The sequence below is a fragment of the Spea bombifrons genome, chromosome 13 (genome assembly GCF_027358695.1).
Source record: "Spea bombifrons isolate aSpeBom1 chromosome 13, aSpeBom1.2.pri, whole genome shotgun sequence".
Lineage (NCBI taxonomy): Eukaryota > Metazoa > Chordata > Amphibia > Anura > Pelobatidae > Spea > Spea bombifrons.
The window spans coordinates 7,635,179-7,655,412 of record NC_071099.1 but is presented as its reverse complement, the minus strand read 5'-3'; the positions used below and the strand labels follow the sequence as shown (position 1 = coordinate 7,655,412).

At 40.9% G+C, this 20,234-nt stretch overlaps 1 protein-coding gene across 2 annotated transcripts in view; it reads right to left on the bottom strand.

Moving 5' to 3' along the window:
- Positions 1–20,234, bottom strand: part of BECN1 (beclin 1) — a 28,606-nt gene that overhangs the window by 2,897 nt on the left and 5,475 nt on the right. For both annotated transcript variants that reach the window (XM_053453930.1, XM_053453931.1), the window contains exons 5-7: positions 7,703–7,793; positions 7,438–7,574; positions 6,658–6,852 (exon numbers count right to left, since the gene is read on the bottom strand). In XM_053453930.1, the coding sequence (XP_053309905.1) occupies positions 6,658–6,852; positions 7,438–7,574; positions 7,703–7,793 (423 nt within the window). The remainder of the gene's footprint in view (positions 1–6,657; positions 6,853–7,437; positions 7,575–7,702; positions 7,794–20,234) is intronic.

Below are 20,234 nucleotides of genomic sequence, written 5' to 3'. Positions count from 1 at the left end.
TCTTCGCTTAAACGGAGTTACTGTAATGCCTCGATGTCGGCCCCTCCCCGGGGCGTCAACAGCCGCCATACATTGTATGGCGGCAGACGCCCGTTTTAAAAGCGTTTAGGAGGCGATCAACGATCGCCTCCTAAACTTAAATGGTGTCGCTGGAATGCCTCGATCAGGAGGCATCCAGCGACACCAAACACTTACCTTTGGATGGGCTGTGACCGCTCCGGAGAGCGGTCACAGCCGCAGCTGCCGGTGTTCTTCGCCATCAGCAAGATGGCGGCGGCCCGGGAAAAAAACCAATAAAGATGAAAGAGTTCGCTAGACGGTCTCCAGACCCTCTAGAGAACTCTGGCTCCACTTGCAGGTTGAGTACAGGTACTGCATTCAACCAAGCAAGTCAATGGAACCCAGCTTTCTAATCACTATGTGATTAGTAAAATATTCAAAAAAAAAAAAAAAAAAAAGGAAACAGAAAAAAAAAATGTGCTAACATTTAAAAATAATTATGCAGTGATGTCACTAGATGAACCATCCAGTACCAGCAAAATGTGTAAAAAAATATAAAAAAAGTATTAAAAAAATAAAATAAAAAAATAAAGTTTATTATTTTGAGCAAGTGCTAAAATTTCTCATAAATCTCAACAAAGAGTTAAAATAAAAGCACTTCAAATACCCAAGGGGTGTCTAATATATAAAAAAAAATGGCTGATGGGGTAAATTGGAGTGGCTGAGCTCAAAGATAGGGCATAGGTACAGACTGACCAAAATGGAGAAAAAAAGCGCACTTCCCAAATGTGGCATTTTAAATCTCAAACAACCCGACAAACCCATGCATGTCGGGTATCACTGCACTCAGGAGATGTTCCTGAACACATATTCGGGTGTTGTTTGACAGTGACATATACCAGAACCTGTATATCTATAACTAAAGTACAATTTGTGTGAAAAAAAAAATTACTATTACAAAGTTTGACAAAGTGTAGTTCTATAATTGGTGCATGGAAAGGGTTAAAATAACAGCATTTGGAATACCCTGGGGTGTTTAGTTTTCAAAATATATGGTTTGAATGGGTTAAATTGAGTTAACCCGCTTCAAAGATATTCCAAAGAGGAGATGGAGGCAGAATGACCAAATGACCACCTGGATTACGCATGCCCCAAAAGTAGCCTTTTACCAGCCAAACAATCTGACAAACCCATGCATGTGGGGTATCGCTGTACTCAGGAGATGTTCCTGAACACATATTGGGGGGTTGTTTGACAGTGACATATACCAGGACCTGTATATCTATAACTAAAATACAATTTGTGTGAAAAAAAAAATAAAAAAAATACTATTACAAAGTTTGACAAAGTGTAGTTCTATAATTGGAGCATGGAAAGGGTTAAAATAACAGCATTTGGAATACCCTGGGGTGTCTAGTTTTCAAAAATATATGGTTTGAGGGGGTTAAATTGAGTTAACCGGCTTCAAAGATATTCCAAAGAGGAGATGGAGGCAGACTGACCAGATTTGTTAAAAAAGATTTGGAAATCATAAAACGCTGCTTGTACTTATTGCCCTATAACTTACAAAAAACAGCAAAAAAACATAAAAACATTGGGTATTTCTAAACTCAGGACAAGTAGTAGAATCTATTTAGCTAGTTTTTTTACTTGCTTTTTTAGGTGAGTAAAAGATTTTTCAAATAAAAGTCATAAAATGTCATTTTTTTCAATTTTTCACCATGTTTTTTTTATTTTTTTTATAGTAAATAAGATGATACGATCAAAATAATGGTATCTGAAGAAAGCCCATCTTGTCCTGAAAACAACAATATATAATTTATGTGGGTACACTAAATGGGTGAGGAGAAAATTACAGCTGAACACAAGCACCACAAAAGTGTCAAAACAGCCTCGGTCCCACAGGGTACAAAACGAAAAATGAGCCCGGTCCTTAAGGGGTTAAGATTTATAGCCTGCTTAAAAGAACATGTATGTTTTTATTCATTAATAAGTGAAACAGGGAATTTGTACTTCATACTTTTTATCCTACCAGTCAAAAAGGTGGCGCAACAATAGCGCCACCCAATGGCTGGCAAGGAATAAGACATTAAACGTAAGAATTACCTTGGTGTTATGCAAATGAAAGTGATGGGATTAACCCTGTAAGGACCCAGCTGTGTTTTATTGTTTTGTACCTTTTGTGACCAAGGCTGTTTTTTTTTTTGATTTTTTTTTATTATTATCCACAAAAATAAATAACAATACTACAATTTCACATTACAGTGACAAACAAAACAAACATACATACAAAGATTCCATTAGTCTCTATCATAATGTTCTATCTATATCAGGTGTCTGAGTTTCTTTGGACAGGATTCAGCTCATTAATAAGTTACCTCTATTCATCCAGTTCTCCATCAGAAAGAAATTTTAACCACGTTTCCCAGGTTGCATACTTTGTACTACTCCATACTGTTTGGGACAAAATCCCCTTTTCCATTTGACATTGGTATGTCAGTTGAGCTTTTATCTTTGTCCATAAGATTAAATCGGATGATCTCCATTTCCTGGCTATTACCATTTTTATTGGGGTCAATAGGTGTAAAAGGAATTGAGTATCTTTAGTTGCAAGATTAGGTAGATTTAAATGAAGTAATGCTCTTTCTGGAGCCAAGTTCCAGTGAGGACCTAGTTTATTTACTAATCTATTTGAGACTTTTAGCCATAATCTTTTAATTGGCAAACAATTCCACCATATATGTAACATATCCCCTTTTTCCGATCCACACCTCCAACAGTTTGGCAATTATTGGGAAACATCTTTGTTAATAAGGTGGGGACTAAATACCATCTGTTCATCAATTTATATTGAAGCTCGTTTAAATTTAAACAATGTACATTCTTGTATGTTAAGTTTAAGGCTCTATTCCAATCTTCGTGATTTACTTTAATATTTAAATTTTTCTCCCATTTAGCCAATGCTAAACAAGCTCTAATCAATTTTAACGCTTTCGCTAATAGTTTTCTATGATCGTAACTTTCCACCAGCTGTTTAAAGGAAGTTTGAACTGCCAGACCCTGGTTCCAGTTTAAGGCTTTTGTCAGGAAGCTCTTCACTCTTAAGTATCTGAAACATTCCCCAACAAGGAGATTAAATTCAGATTGAAGTTCATTAAAGGATTTAAGAGTATCTCCATCTATCAGATCCTCAATTAAATTTATGCCACTCTGTGTCCAGCTAGATAACTTTAGGTTTTCAATCATATTTTCTATGATGAGGACTGGAAGACTGGTTATTAACTTGTCTTCAAGTCCAAATTTGTTTTTCAGCCAATGCCAGTTTCTTAATAAATGTCTAAGAACTAAACTATTTCCCATTTCGGCCGAATCTATAGATCGCTTGGAGGAAGTCCAGAAGAGAGTCCGCAGTTCTCTATATTGAGATCCTTTTGGCAATTCCCCTCTATACCATATTTCTTGTGCAAATAAAGCCGCCTGTGCGTATTCCTGAATAACTTAGGTTTTTTTTGCTCCCCATATAAATCTATTTATTGCTTGTTGAATTAATTCAGTCCAACTAGTTGGAACCATATAAGGAATCATCCTGAAAATATATATATGTACTTGGGGAGAATATATGCTTTTACTACATTTATTTTTCCCCACCAAGAAATAAACGTTCCTTGCCATTTTTTGAAGGAGAGATTCATATCCTTTATCAAAGGAAGAAGGTTAATCTCCATCCACGAATTTGGAACTATATTAATTCTTATTCCCAAATACGTGAGGGAGTCCTTAGCCCAGGCAAAACCCAGTTTCTCAATCTCCTGTTTTTGTATTATATCAAGGTTATATGGGACTGCAATTGATTTATTAATATTTAATTTGTAATTCGCAACCGTACTGTATTGGTCAATCCAGGACATGATGCGTTTCATTGAATTTATTGGGTCCCTAGGCTGTTTTAACACTTGTCAAACCAACCTATTAGCATTCTATGAAGAAGTTAGTATAAATATAGACCTGGGGGTGTCTGTAGATGTGATTTATCTGGACTTTGCTAAGGCATTTGATACGGTTGCACATAAAAGGCTACTCTATAAATTAACAGAAATAGTCTTAGGGGCAAATGTCTGTATGTGGATCAGAAATTGGCTAAAGTATAGAATGCAGAGGGTTGTTGTGAATGGATGTTTCTCAGCCTGTACGCAGGTATTAAGTGGAGTGCCTCAGGGGTCTGTCCTCTGTCCTCTTCTTTTTAATTTATTTATAAATGATCTCCCAAGCTGCAATCAGAGCCATGTCACAGTTTTTGCAGATGACACAAAATTAGGCTGGGTAATTCAGACTAATCTTGATGTTTCTTCTTTGCAGTAAGATTTAGACAGAGTTGGGGACTGGGCGTGCAAGTGGCAGATGAGGTTCAATATAGAGAAATGCAAAGTTATGCATTATGGTAAAAATAATAAAAATGCAACCTATTCTTTAAATGGAATATCCTTGGGGGAAACTACCAATGAGAAGGATTTAGAAATAACGGTTGACAACAGACTTGACAACAGTGTGCAATGCCAGCAAGCAGCTGCGAGGGCCCAATAAGAATTTAGCATGCATAAAAGAGGTATTGATTCAAGGGAAGAGGATATTATCTTGCCTCTTTACAGGTGATTGGTAAGACCTCACCTTGAATATGCGGTACAATTCGAATTAGCTTAGTTAGGGTTTTTTTGCCTTCTTTTGGTTAGGTAGAAGGGTTGAACTTGAGGGACTTAGGTCTTTTTTCAACCTTATTATTAACTATGTAACTACGTAACTTTTGTGGTGCTCATGTTTAGCTGCATTTTTCTCCTTTCCCATTTGGTTTACCCACACAAGATAAATATATATATTTATTTATTTTATTTTAATTTTTTTTTAAGACAAGAAGGGCTTTCTTCAGATAGTATGTTTTTGTTCATATCCACTAATTTCCTATAAAAATAAAATATAATGGAAAATAAAAAACTCACTTTTATTTGAAAAATCTTTTACTCATCCATAAAGCTAATAAAAAATAGATTCTACTATTTGTCCTGAGTTTGGAAATACTCAATGTTTTTTTGCTTTTTTCTGCAAGTTATTGGGCAATAAGTACAAGTAGCGTTTTGCTATTTCAAAACCATTTTTTTTCCAAATCTGGTCATTCTCCCTCATGTGCTAGTTAGAACGGCTAATTCAATTTACCCCATCAAAGAAAATTAGACACCCCAAGGCATTTCAAATGCTGGTATTTTAATCCTTTCCATGCACAAATTCTACTACCCTTTGTCAAACTTTGGGGTAGTAATTTATTTTGTGTTTATCACACAAATTGTACATGTCACTGTTAAACAACACCCCAATATGTGTTCAGCAACATCTCCCGAGTACAGTGATGCCCCCCACGCATGGGTTTGTCGGGTTGTTTGGGAGGTAAATTGCCACATTTTAGAAGTACACATTTGTAACTTGGAGCTTTGACATTTGGTCTTTCTGCCGGCCAGTCCAGTTTACCCCATCAAATCATATATATATTTGAAAACTAGACGCACCAGGCTTTTCAAATGCTGGTATTTTAACCCTTTCCAAGCACTAATTTTACCACCAGCCTTTGTCAAAATTTGTGGTGGTATTTTTTGTACCCCCCCTCCACACACATTGTATTTCAGGTATAAATCCTGGTATAAATCAGTCAAACAACACCCCAATATGTGTTCAGCAACATCTCGACTACAGTGATAACACTCACGCATGTCTGGTTGTTTGGAGGCTAAAAGGCCATATTTGGGAAGCACGCTCCCCCCCCCCATTCTGGTCAGTATGTGCCTATGCCCTATCTTTGAATCCGGCCACTGCAATTTACTCGATTACATCACCCCTTGGGTATTTGAAATTCTAGTATTTTAACTCTTTCCATGTCAGGATTTTTTGGAAGATAAATTAGCTAATTTTAGCCCTTGCTCACAATAATAAACATATTTATAAAAAAATTATAAAATAAAAATAAATATAAAATAATTTTTTTTTACTAATCATATTGTGATTAGAAAGCTGGGCTCCATTGAGTTCCATGGTTGAATGCAGTACCTGATCGCTTTAAAAAGTCTTTTAAAAGATAAGGTACTAGTCTTTTAAAAGATAGTGTTAACCCCCCAGCCCCTGCTGCCGATCTCGGTGTTGCTGAATGCCTCGACATCGAGGCATTCAGCAACACCATTTAAGCAAAGAAAGCGATTCTAAGCTTGTTTAATGCCATGACGTGCTACGTCATTGGTCGTTGACTGACCGTTTGTGTCTGGCACGTCATTGGTCGTTAAGGGGTTAAATAACCACAGAAAGCATTGACTGTGCAAAAACCACATCATCCACTTTTAAAGCCTCCAAACTATAATACCAGGAGAAGCATGAATGCAATGCCAGGTTGCTACTTTCCAGATCTGTTAGTTGATGACAACCAATTGATCCATCTACTCAGCCGATTTTGCCTTATGTAGACTCGGACCTTAATCAGTCCTTGGTCTCGTCTTAGATTCAAGATACTACAGACATGAGGCATTGTGATGCGTGTGACATAGTGAAAACCAAAAACGCGCTGTGTGATCACAGCTTGTTTATGGTGAAGGGTTACTAAATTGATTATATATTAAGACAACTTACTGAGCCTCCTCCTGCTCCAGTCTGTCTCCTTCTTCTCTGACATGCTGTATTTCTTGAGCCACACGTTCACGGTTTCGCTCTACTTCCTCTAACTCTTCTATAAGTCGTTCCTCATCTTCAACCAGCTCCTTCAGTTTTATTTCCAGCTTTTCCTTATCATTTTCATTCATTTTTTCCAAGATCTCCAGGCAGCGTCTGGCAATAAATCATTGAACATTGGAGTTGATGGCATCAACGACAAATTACAAATAAAAAATGTATGAGGACACCCCTAGTAATTATTGATTTTTGGTGATTCAGTCACGCTTATTGTTAACAGGTGTATTGTACATAGGCATCCCATCTCAATAGACAAACATTGACAGTGGAATGGGTCATACTGAAGACATCAATTACTTTAAATGTGCGGTAGATTCTGTAGCATCAATTAATAGAGTTCCAAACTGCCCCTGGAAGCAACACCTGCATAAACACTGTGCATTGGGAGCAAAGAACCTCTGAGATCCTGAAAGATTATGTAACTTTATATCTTTTTCTATATTGCTCCAATAAAAGTTAATAACTTTCGCTAAAATCTCAATTTATCTATTTTTCTTATGGATATGAATTGTAGACAAAAATATCTAATGTCAGTCTTAATAATGCTTCTGTCCTACTTGATTGAGCAGGGCCCTCCTTACTGGTTTCTGTAAGGCAAATTGTTATATACTACTTATGTCCTGTGTACCTATTGCACAGTGCTGTATAATATGATGGCACTATATAAAATAATGATAATACTTGTAGGTTTGACATTCATTTTCTGTAATGTTCAGCTGCGTGTCCAGCTGGTCTAAAAGTGTGTCAGTACACTCTTCACATAGAGGGTGGTCCACATCAGTATGCCCTGACATGATGTCAAACAGATCTCCAGTCACCTGAAACAGAAGGAATAATCATGTATTACACAAATTTAGACCTAACTGTATCTATAACATGATACTTATAATGAAATTCACTAGGTTTTACACTTATGACATATGAAGAAGAAGCAAATACTTATTACCTTAAGTCTTCTGCTCAGGTTCTCCATGGTACCTCCATCAGATGCTTCTCCTATCAATGTAAAGCTATTTGCACTTTCTGTCGACATCATCCTGAGACAGAGAAAGAGACAGAGAGATGAAGCCATTGAAACCATTACCAAAGACCAATTACTAAATTTGTCTTATCCATAATGAATATGAACAAGGGTCCATGCCAATAAGATTAGGGGAGGAAGAGAATCATTCATATCCCCACTTGTATCTAAACATGTGAATGTTTGTTTAAAATTTTGCTTATGATCAAAATTTAAATTGCAGGTGTGCAATGCAACATGATTGAAATGATCAGTAGTGTAATTAACACGGATTACTAACATAGGTGAAGACATAGACATAGTCATATAAAGAAATAGAAAAGTAAAAATTAATTCATACTCTGATACAATAATACACGCATATATATGTTTTTGTACCATGCACTAAATGACCAGAGCAGTTTTTGTGCTTTATTTAAATTTAAGACTGATTGCCATTAACTTATTTAATGCACCCACACACATTTTTTTTTTCAGCACAAGTAGGACTTTCTTTTGAAATAATGATTATATATATAGTAAGGTTTGTGGTGTTGGAGCACGGCGCAGAAAGACACCAGGTGAAGCAGTAGACACGAAACCAGTAGATAATGCAACAGCAATTGGTTTATTCACTGAAGCAAAAGGAATAGGCAAAAAGCAGTACCGTAAAGCAATCCGTGGTCAGGGGTAGAGAGAATCAGCAAAGTCTGTATAATCAAGCCAAGGTCAAAGTCCGTAGAATCCAAAAAAAACAAGCGTCCAGCAATAAGGTAAAGGGATATAGCAAGTAACCAGAACCATCAAGTAATGAATGTACAGGGCTGCAGGTTTAAATAGCCCGCCAAAGACTGACTCCTCCCATAAACTCTCCTTCCCCTATATGCCATATTAATGTCACCTCTTTGTCCTGCGTCACTGGACCGCAGGACACGCCTCCCCGCCGTCACTCCCCTTCTGGTGTCCGCCCTACACGGCAGGCGCCGTAACAGAGGCCAGGGATGTGGCCTATCCTTCATGGATGCGGTCCGCAACTGCGTGGCCCGCGGATGAAGACGCCGGCGTCCAGAGAGGTCCCCGCCAGGCGAGGACACACGCGGACGGCGGGGTTAACGGTAAGTTCCTACGAGAGACAGGAAATCACATTGTAAGATTTTTAAAGAATTTATTTGCAAATTACGGCAATGACAGAGGTCAAACGTTTTCTGTAAGTCTTCACAAGGTTTTCACACACTGTTGCTGGTATTTTGGACCATTCCTCCATGCAGATCTCCTCTAGAGCAGTGATGTTTTGGGGCTGTCGCTGGGCAACACAGACTTTCAACTCCCTCCAAAGGTTTTCTATGGGGTTGAGATCTGGAGACTGGCTAGGCCACTCCAGGACCTTGAAATGCTTCTTACGAAGCCACTCCTTCATTGCCCGGGCGGTGTGTTTGGGATCATTGTCATGCTGAAAGACCCAGCCACGTTTCATCTTCAATGCCCTTGCTGATGGAAGGAGGTTTTCACCCAAAATCTCACGATACATGGCCCCATTCATTCTTTCCTTTACACGGATCAGTCATCCTGGTCCCTTTGCAGAAAAACAGCCCCAAAGCATGATGTTTCCACTCCCATGCTTCACCGTAGGTATGGTGTTCTTTGGATGCAACTCAGCATTCTTTCTCCTCCAAACACAACGAGTTGAGTTTCTACCAAAAAGTTCTACCTTGGTTTCATCTGACCATATGACATTCGCCCAATTCTCTTCTGGATCATCCAAATGCTCTCTAGCAAACTTCAGACGGGCCCGGACATGCACTGGCTTAAGCAGGGGGACACGTCTGGCACTGCATGATTTGAGTAGCTGGCGGTGTAGTATGTTAATGATGGTTAACCTTACTTTGTTACTTTGGCCCCAGCTCTCTGGAGGTCATTCACTAGGTCCCCCCGTGTGGTTCTGGGATTTTTGCTCACCGTTCTTGTGATCATTTTGACACCACGAGGTGAGATCTTGCGTGGAGCCCCAGATCGAGGGAGATTATCAGTGGTCCTGTATGCCTTCCATTTTCGAATAATTGCTCCCACAGTTGATTTCTTCAGACCAAGCTGCTTGCCTGTTGCAGATTCAGTCTTCCCAGCCTGGTGCAGGTCTACAATTTTGTTTCTGGTGTCCTTCGACAGCTCTTTGGTCTTGGCCATAGTGGGGTTTGGAGTGTGACTGTTGTGGACAGGTGTCTTTTATACTGATAACAAGTTCAAACAGGTGCCATAAATACAGGTAACGAGTGGAGGACAGAGGAGACTCTTAAAGAAGATGTTATAGGTCTGTGAGAGCCAGATATCTTGCTTGTTTGTAGGTGACCAAATACTTATTTTACCGAGGAATTTACCAATTAATTAATTACAAATCCTACAATGTGATTTCCTGTATTCTTTCCCCCCCCATTCTGTCTCTCATAGTTGAAGTGTACCTATGGTGAAAATTACAGGCCTCTCACAATTGGTGGCTGACTTAATACTTTTTTGGCCCACTGTATATATAAACCATTATATAACATGAAAAATATCTAAAAATGTGGGGAAAGTTGGGGGGGATATTTTCACAGTTTCATCTATAAAAACTATATATAAAAAAGTGTATTTAGGTATTTATCCTGTTTTTGGATACTTATAGGGTTAAATATGAATGACGCGCATCTTCTAAACAAAGATTCTATTTAACCCCTTCGCGACCTTTGCCGGGTCAGGACCGTCACGGAAAAACGGTCACTTAACGACCTTTGACGGTCCTGAACCGTCACTAAATTAAATAAGCTTAGAAAGTGATCAACGATCACTTTCTTCGCTTAAACGGCGTTGCTGTAAGGCCTCGGTGTCGAGGCATTCAGCAACGCCGAGATCGGCATCGGGGGCCATGTCTGGCCCCTCCCCAGGGCGTCAACATCCGCCATACACCTCCTAAACTTAAATGGTGTCGCTGGAATGCCTCAATCAGGAGGCATTCAGGGACACCAAACACTTACCTCAAGACGGGCTGTGACCGCTCCGGAGAGCGGTCACAGCCGCCACTGCCAGTGATCTTCACCATCAGCAAGATGGCGGCCGCCCTGTAAAAAAAACAAGTTTGCTAGATGATCTCCAGACCCTCTAGAGAACTCTGGCTTCACTTGCAGGTTGAATACAGATACTGCATTCAACCATGCAAGTCAATGGAGCCCAGCTTTCTAATCACAATGTGATTAGTAAAATATTCAAAAAATAATAATAAAAAAAAAAAATGGAAAAAAAAATAAAAAAAAAATAAAACGTGCTAACATTTAAAAATAATTATGCAGTGATGTCACCAGAGGAACCATCCAGTACCAGCAAAATGTGTAAAAAAATATAAAAAAATAAAGTTTATTATTTTGAGCAAGTGCTAAAATTTCTCAAAAATCTCAACATAGAAAGAGTTAAAATAAAAGCACTTCAAATACCCAAGGGGTGTCCAATATAAAAAAAATGGCTTGATGGAGTAAATTGGAGTGGCCGAGCTCAAAGATAGGGCATAGGTACAGACTGACCAAAATGGAGAAAAAAAAGCGCACTTCCCGAATGTGGCATTTTAAATCTCAAACAACACGACAAACCCATGCATGTGGGTTATCACTGCACTCAGGAGATGTTCCTGAGCACACATTGGGGTGTTGTTTGACAGTGACATATACCAGAACCTGTATATCTATAACTAAAGTACAATTTGTGTGAAAAAAAAAATTACTATTTCAAAGTTTGACAAAGTGTGGTTGTATAATTGGTGCATGGAAAGGGTTAAAATAACAGCATTTGAAATACCCTGGGGCGTCTAATTTTCAAAAATATATGGTTTGAATGGGTTAAATTGAGTTAACCGGCTTCAAAGATATTCCAAAGAGAAGATGGAGGCAGAATGACCGGATTTGTTAAAAAAGGTTTGGAAATCATAAAACGCATATAACTTACAAAAAACAGCAAAAAAACATAAAAACATTGGGTATTTCTAAACTCAGGACAAGTAGTAGAATCTATTTAGCTAGTTTTTTTACTTGCTTTTTTAGGTGAGTAAAAGATTTTTCAAGTAAAAAGTCATAAAATGTGTTTTTTTTTTTCAATTTTTCACCATGTTTTTTTTTTAATAGTAAATAAGATGATATGATCAAAATAATGGTATCTGAAGAAAGCCCATCTTGTCCTGAAAAAAACAATATATAACTTGTGTGGGTACACTAAATGGGAGAAAATTACAGCTGAACACAAGCACCACAAAAGTGTTAAAACAGCCTCGGTCCCACAGGGTACAAAAAGAAAAAATGAGCCAGGTCCTTAAGGGGTTAAATGTGGTATGTTGGGCCCCAAAAGCGGCCAGAAAAAGAAAAACTGCTAAACAGTATATCTTTTTTGAAAGTTGACATCCCAAAGTATTCTAAGGCATTTTAACACCTTTGATTTAACCATTTACTGAAACAACTTGTGATTTGTATTCAGAAACACCAGAGTACTGGAATACCCCATATACATGGGTAGGGTATGTCTCTTTGGCACTGCAGGTTCAAAACTGGAACATGAGCATTACTGTTTTCAAACATGGAATTGTGACAGTTTGCTGGGTCCTCATCTCATTTGAGACACAAAAACTAAACTAGACAGCTTTTCCAAAACCAGTGCCTTCCAATATAAAGGAAAAAAAATTTTCACATCCACTTTGCAGTTTTACCATTATTTAGTGGATACGTGAAAGAACAAAATAGGTCTTGATTTCAGTTCCGTAACACCCCCCCCCCGCCTCCGGGGCGTACAGCAATACCCCACATGCATAGATAAGTCATGTTCCTCACATATTGTGGAATCACAACTGTAACATGCACATTTCAATTTTTAAACTTTTTTTCTTCTTTTATACGAATAGATCACTTGTAAGCGACAAGTTTAGGCCACTGACATTGATCAGCGAGACAGATCAATAATCAGTGACTTAAAATGTCACCGACAAATGATCAAGTAATAATTGTTTTTTTTATTATTATTATTAGTAATTTGTGTGTGTGTGAGTGTGAGTGTGTGTGTGTGTGTGTCATTATTACCTTAGTTGACCCTTCTCTCTTTCTAGGGTAGGGTCATCCAGGGGATTCCATAATGCTCAGATCACTCCTATTGGCCAGGAGTGATCTGATCATCAGCCCACTTTTTAACTGCTAAAATGACAGCAATTGACCTCAAAGCACTCTTAACTTTCAGGTCAGAGCTGTTTTTTTAATTTTTTTTTTTTTTAAACTCTTTCAATGCTGATACTCAAATATTAATCCTGCATTGAAGCGGTTAACACTTAACGATTGCTCTTAATGGAGCAATTGGGCAGCAGGGGAGGGTTGGTCTCCACATGAAGAAACCTTTCTCCCTGTCCCTGAAGCTGCCTCTGGCCGGTAAACCAGCGATTGCAGGGAGGAGTCTCTGATCAATCCTATAGGAGTGATTGTGACAGAATGACCTGTCATACAAGGCCCCAAGGTAGTCAGAGATGGCTCCAGCCTGGCTGCCAAACAGGCAGGAACTCCATTGTTAAACTAATCCCATTAACAGGATGGCTACCAGGGGGATATTCAGTAGCTAAAGGGGATTAAAGGTTGGGTTGTCTACATGTACCCGTTTATCAATGTTGATTTATGTTAATGAAGTTCTTTGGCTATATCAGTCTATGTTTTACAACAATAAACTGTTCATTCCTGCTGTACTCAGTTCAAGGTAGTTGTGTCTACTTACTGGGTACACATAGCAGGGTTCCAAGGTGCGCATGCTGACTGGTGCTGGAAGTGATTCCGGGGACAACAGGAGGATACATGTGGGTGATCTCTGGGCGTTACTACAGCTCTCTTGGTGAACCCGTTATATTGGTGGCAAGCGGCGGGATTGCGTCCTAGTCTGAGGGACACTTCCTTTGCACCGGGATCTATCTCCAGGAAAGAGAATGGAAAGGTTTTGGCTCCAGCGGAAGTTGCGGATGCCGTTCTTGGGGAAGCAGCCCAAAGAGGAATGGGTGGCTCAGCTGGAGGTGCTGGTCCAGACAGAGCTGAGGTTGGACGATGGATTTCGGGCTCTGCGGTGGTACGCAGCACAGCTGTGCCTGGGGCTGGAAGATAAAAGGTCTCACAGAGGGCAATGGCTTCGGCGGCCCGGGATTATTATTGGAAATTATAGAAAAAGATCCCGACTTCGGTAGTGCATCGGAGTGTCGGGGGGGAGACGTCCAGGAGCGAAGGGCGGAGGATATCCCATACGTGCCTGAGCTGTGTGCTGACCTGGATTATTTGGTCACACAAGAATGGGAACTGGAACAGGCATATCAAGAGTTGTTCGACCATGTGCAACAGTATGCCCCAGTGACCATGGATTTTACTGAGTGGTCACCTGACGATGTTGACCCAGGAGGGGTGGAGGGGACTGCGGTCTCTGCCCCTGAGTCACAGGGTTACTGGACAGCTAACCCAGATCCGATAGCGGAACTATGTGACTGTACACCACAACCAGATCCAGAGACTGTGGATTTAATTGATTTTACATCTGAGGATGTTGGTCCGGGAGGGCTTGCAATTGGCTTCCCTTCCCAGCAAAATGAAGAAAGTTTTGTGGGTGTAGTAGCTGGCACTGCGGTCTCCACAAGCACCCACCCAGCAGAAGAGCTGCCATCGGGGCAGAGTGCCGCTGGCATCTGCCTGCTCCTTTCCCTGTTTCCCGAGCCTGACCACAGCAACCTTGTAGGGTCCAGTCAGGCAGCCCCTGAGACTGTGGTGGTTGATGGGACTGCGGTCTCCACACCTGGGTCCCCAGAATGTTGGGCAGTTGGCCCAGATCCACACTCCCCAGCAGAAGCGCTGGCAACAGGGCAGAGTGATGCTGGTCTCTGCCCACCCCTCCCCCTTCTTCCTGAGTCTGACCATGACGCTCCCGCAGTGCCCGCTCAGACCACCGCAGCCAAAATACTGGCAATAGGAGAGAGGCAGGACGGCCCCTCTCTACCAGCACTGGAGGTGCCCGCAAACCCTACAGAAGAGCTTTCTCCAGGTCAGAGTAGAGCTGGCCTCTGTCCCCCCTCATCAGACGTCCCTCCACCAGAGGATGGTACAAAACCAGCACTGGGGAACATGTATCCCATCCAGGTGGATGAGACTGTGGTTGCCACCTGTGGTCCCCAGAATTGCTGGACAGCTGGCTCGGATCCCCAACCCTGGATTGAAGGGGCCCTCGCCACCCTGTCATCTCCCCAGCGGCTGAGAAGACTCCAGAGAGAAGGTGCAATTGTCAATTCTCACTAGCGGCAGTTATATTTTTCGGGAGAGGCGGAGGGCAGGCGGTTGAGTACTGCTCTTTTGTTAAATTGTTTTGAGGAGTACCAATTTGTGGCTGGCAGTTGTGGTCCAGATATACAGACTGACTTCGGAGTCAAACTGTGTGGGGTCAGACGTCAGTCTCCCCCAGAAAAAGGAGATATGTGATGGAGTTTGTGACGGAACTGTCCATCACTGGGGCCCCTGGAGAGGACTGAAAGCAAGCCTGCTACCCGCAGATTATGGACCCTGTCTCCCTGCCCTGGCGAGTGGGACTGTTGTCCTCGTCTGGGACCCGAACTCCCCAGTCTCTAAGTGCACCCCAGGACTGGTTAGTGGGACAGGTGCCCTTTGCCAGCCCCCTGCATCCACAACTCTAGGAGCGACGGAGCTGTGCTCCCCGACTGAACTGGATGCAGACCCGGTTGGGGTCTGGCCCCAGTTCAGTCTTCTTTTTAAAAGGGGAGATATATGACAGAATGACCGGTCATACAAGGCCCCAAAGGTAGTCAGAGATGGCTCCAGCCTGGCTGCCAAACAGACAGGAACTCCATTGTTAAACTAATCCCATTAACAGGATGGCTACCAGGGGGATATTCAGTAGCTAAAGGGGATTAAAGGTTGGGTTGTCTACATGTACCTGTTTATCAATGTTGATTTATGTTAATGACGTTCTTTGGCTATATCAGTCTATGTTTTACAACAATAAACTGTTCATTCCTGCTGTACTCAGTTCAAGGTAGTTGTGTCTACTTATTGGGTACACATAGCAGGGTTCCAAGGTGCGCATGCTGACTGGTGCCGAAAGTGATTCCGGGGACAACAGGAGGATACATGTGGGTGATCTCTGGGAGTTACTACAGCTCTCTTGCTGAACCCATTATAGTGATCAAAGGGCTTGATGGGGCTTTTTTTTTTGCTAGTCTTCCTGGCAGACCCCCGTACAAAAACAGGTATTGACTGCGGCATTAAAGGGGTGAACGCTGCACTCGAGGAGAGTGTCACAGAACCGCTGAGCCCACTTGAGCATGGCGTACCTGGTATGTCACCAGACATGAGGGAGTTAAACAATGCTCATCCTCCAAAATGGATACATTAATAATGTAATTAATAATATAATAATATAATATACACTACTGGACTAACATGGCTAGCCCTATATATATATATATATATATATATATATATATATATATATATATATTATATATACTGTGAGAGAAGGCATGGGATAATAATGGAGGGAGAGCATATATATATATCCCCTTATATTTTGCAGGGTGGTTACCCTCAGTATTTTTTTTTTTTTTTTTTAAACCAGCCCCAGGGAGAAGTTTGGAATTATTGCTTCCATGTTAATTGTGAATTTTGGGTCCCTCCACAGTTTATGAGCAGCAAAGGAACAGCAGGTGGGAATCAAGTATGGAGATTCCAGCATACTCTCATCAGTACCCGTTTTCACTAATTAATGGGAGAGGCAGTTAAATAGCTTCTGGATCTGAGCAGAGAGTGATCATTTGGCTCCCTGAGAGAGAGGGAGAGAGCTGCTATATTATGGATTGCTGCTATTACATGCAGCCTGGTTTTGTTGGTAACAGATAATCCGTCCAACCGCAGTTAGGTTGGAGAACTTTGTTTAGTTAGCGCTCATAAGAGCAAGGATTTTGTTTTTGATTTGTTTTGTTGTACCTGTCTTAAAAAATAAAAAACAGGCACCAGCCCTTTTATTGAACCCTCCTTGTGTCTGAGCTGTGTCTGCAACCTGGAAGACTGTGCATGAGCAAAGATTCCTGGACAGAATACCAAGTTAAGGCTAGATTTCCACTTGTTTTTTTTTTGCTAAAAACGCCCATAAAAACGCCAATAGCGCCACCTGGCGTTTTTTTAGTGAAAAACGGCTGCAGCCAGATGTTAGCTGTTCTTCAATAGGAAATCGCAAAATGCCATTTCCACTTGGCGTTTTTCTGTTTGGCGTTTTTTCAGTCCTCTTTGGCGTTTTTCTGCTTTTTTGGGCTCTGTGGCAGTTTTTCAAAATCGCAGCATGTTGACACGCGTTTTTTGCAAGGAAATCTTGGCGTTTTTCTCCAATAGAAGTCTATGGGAGAGAAAAAACGCCATGAAAAAGCCATGTGGGTTTATTGCCTTGGCGTTTTTTATGGCGTTTTTTCCACAGTTACAATGCAGAGGATGGACCCAGTATCTGTGTGTCCTACGAGAAATAGGCTGGAAACAAACAGTTTCACACAAAACAAAGTCCTGGACTGGTTCATATTGAATTTTACACCATTTGGAACAAACATGCCATTACAAACAAACATACCCGACGCATCAACTGGATCCTGCGTGCCAAAAGCAACAGCAAACAATTTGCACCATCATTTGGGGCCAATCTTCCCAGAGGAGCAGACATTCGGAATAAAGCATGCCTTACAAACCACAGAAAAGAGACAAAAGGGTCTACCAAGTAAATGACATCAGGAGAGGGCAGATACTTGCCATTTATCCTAATCCCTTTTAGCTGGGTGAAACTTCTAACTTGTAAAGGCTGGAAAAACTGCCTACGGTCAAAAAAAGCAATTTCCACAGAAAGGCTAAAACACCAGAAAAAACGCCAAAACGCAGGTAAATGCAGTGGCAGTTTTCCTGGCGTTTTTCATCAAGAAAAAAACCCAAGTGGAAACCTAGCCTAAGGGTTATTTCGTCACAATACATACACACACACCCCCCAAAAGTATATCATTTTAACTATACTTTTCTCCTGTTTTCACCTAACCATCACACCTATATGAGCCTGTAGTAAATCACATTCCAAAACCATGACCCCGTGTGGCTTTAGCAGCCTCCACCATATTTCGGAGTGTGTCTGTGGGGATTTGTGCCCATTCAGGCAAAAGAGCATTTGTCAGGTCAGGGCACTGATGTTAGGTGAGAAGGCCTGACAATTCCCATTCATCTCAAAGATATTCAATTGGGTTAATGTCCGGGCTCAACTGGTGCCACAAACTTGGATGTTTGTTTAAATATATTTGTATGCTGTACCATAAACATTACTTCCTTCCTTCACTGGAACTAACGGGCCTAGCCCTAATCCTCAGATCACTGATGTTGCTACAGAGTTCCAAACTGCCTCTGGAAGTGAGTGATGCTACAGAGGCGATTTTTACAAGCCAAGTTAAATAAGCAGCCCCCCTACGTGAGTGTGCATCATCTAGCACTTTGTGGCTGAGCTGGCTAATTATTCCACTTACAGTGTACTGGGACAGATCTAGCATGACAGACATTTAACATTGACTTACCAAAAGGTGGCATGCTAGGACAGTGCTATGTTTTGTCTACCGTCAATGTTTGTTAATGGAGATGCCATGCCTATGTGCTTGATTTTATCCATCTGTTAGCAATGAGTGTTGGCTGAAACACATAACCAATTGATTAGGAGGGGTATCCATTTAACTTTTGGTCATGTAGTTTATATACAGATAGTGGCAAACCTCTATTTATCCGAGGTCCGATAAGTCATGGTCCTGGCAATAAGGCTCGGGGACATCAAATTGTAACTTTATTTACAAGTGAACAAAAGAAAATTTCTTTAAAAAAAATAAATAAAAAATAAAAGCCTAGTTCCCAACTGGAGCCCTCTCTGGCCTATATTTTCTTTCCAGACTAACCAGCCTAAATGTGTACTATCAGCCCTGCCAGTATAACGCTAAGAGCAGGGGACCTTCATTTCTCCTCAACAATCTCTCAGATTATGGGGCTGGTTGCACAATACTGCTCAATCAACAAAAGTGCTCCATGATTTATTCCAGTCTGTTGCAGGTTGAGATTTATATGCAATCAATTGTCTGAATGCAGTTAAACAACCTAGCTTAATCACGTAGCATGAATTCCAGGCTCTGACCCACAGAAACACGTGTCGCATTCAGGTGTCTGGCTACACCCCAAGTTTCCTCAGCACTCAGAAACCATATAGGTTGAATTTGGATGTAAAATAGGTTTTTCATGAAGACCAGGCAGCATCTATGATTCTTGGACTGAGAATAAAGGCCTTAAATAGGACTTATGTAGGTTTATTGTTCATCCCAACTTCTGTAGATGGTTCATAGTTGTCCAAATATGGCTGAAGAGATGGTATTTCCCATTCTAACCACTCATCTAAATGAGGGACTATCCTTATACAAGCTTCTTAAGGCTACCTCTCCTTCTAAAAAGAGCTTGGTGAAGATACATAGGGCTGACACAAAAGGGAGAGGCTGAAACACAAAATCCTAAAAATAAAAAAAAATGCTGCATCTGTAGGGATTGCAACTAACACATACTTCCCAGAGACTCCTTTAGGATTGGAACATGCAGGATTGCATCCCGACTATGCAGTGTGGCTAGATAGCCTCCCTGGATGAGAATCTCCAACTTGGACTTTAAGGGCTCCTTTTTTTAGCAAATTATGTTGTTGCCTTTGGGACCACAAATAAGAAAGAATATATGACTCCCTCAAAAACAGAGACTGGGTTCAAAACCTCCTTATGAATACATTCATGAATCATCATATAAACCCAAGGAGCACACACCATGTGAGTTATTCACTCTGATAAAACTACTCATAGGTTGACCTCCCGAGAACCAAGGACTTCAATGATCTCGATAGAGTGGGAGCTCATTTAAAGGCTAACACGGTAGAGTGGTAGTGAGGCAAAGCAACCGACGGAAAGCCAGATACCTGCAGATAGTAGATGTACAAGGTAGGTACACTAAACAGGTAGTCCCAGTATACCAGGCTTTGTACAGCCGGCAGGTATCCAGGAACACAGGATAGGAAGTAAGTCACAGCCAGTTAGTGGGTAGTCAAATATAGATATATATTAGATATAGCCAAAGTCGGTACACAGTAGGTAGTCAGGGATAGCCAAGTAAAGTACACAAAGCAGGTCAGCGGGATACAAATGCAGAAGCGGGTTTCTTTTAGGTAGTAATATTTATGAGCTAAAGCTCCTTCAAACAGTGTCTACAACTCATTTCCAAAAAGGTATTTTCTGCAAAGGGAACTTCACACATAACGTTTAGGAGTATTATCTCTGGCCCATTAGTTTAACCACAGAGCTCTTCTAGGCACAACAGAAAAAGTCGCAACTCTGGAAGCCATTCAAACTGACTCAATAGCTGTG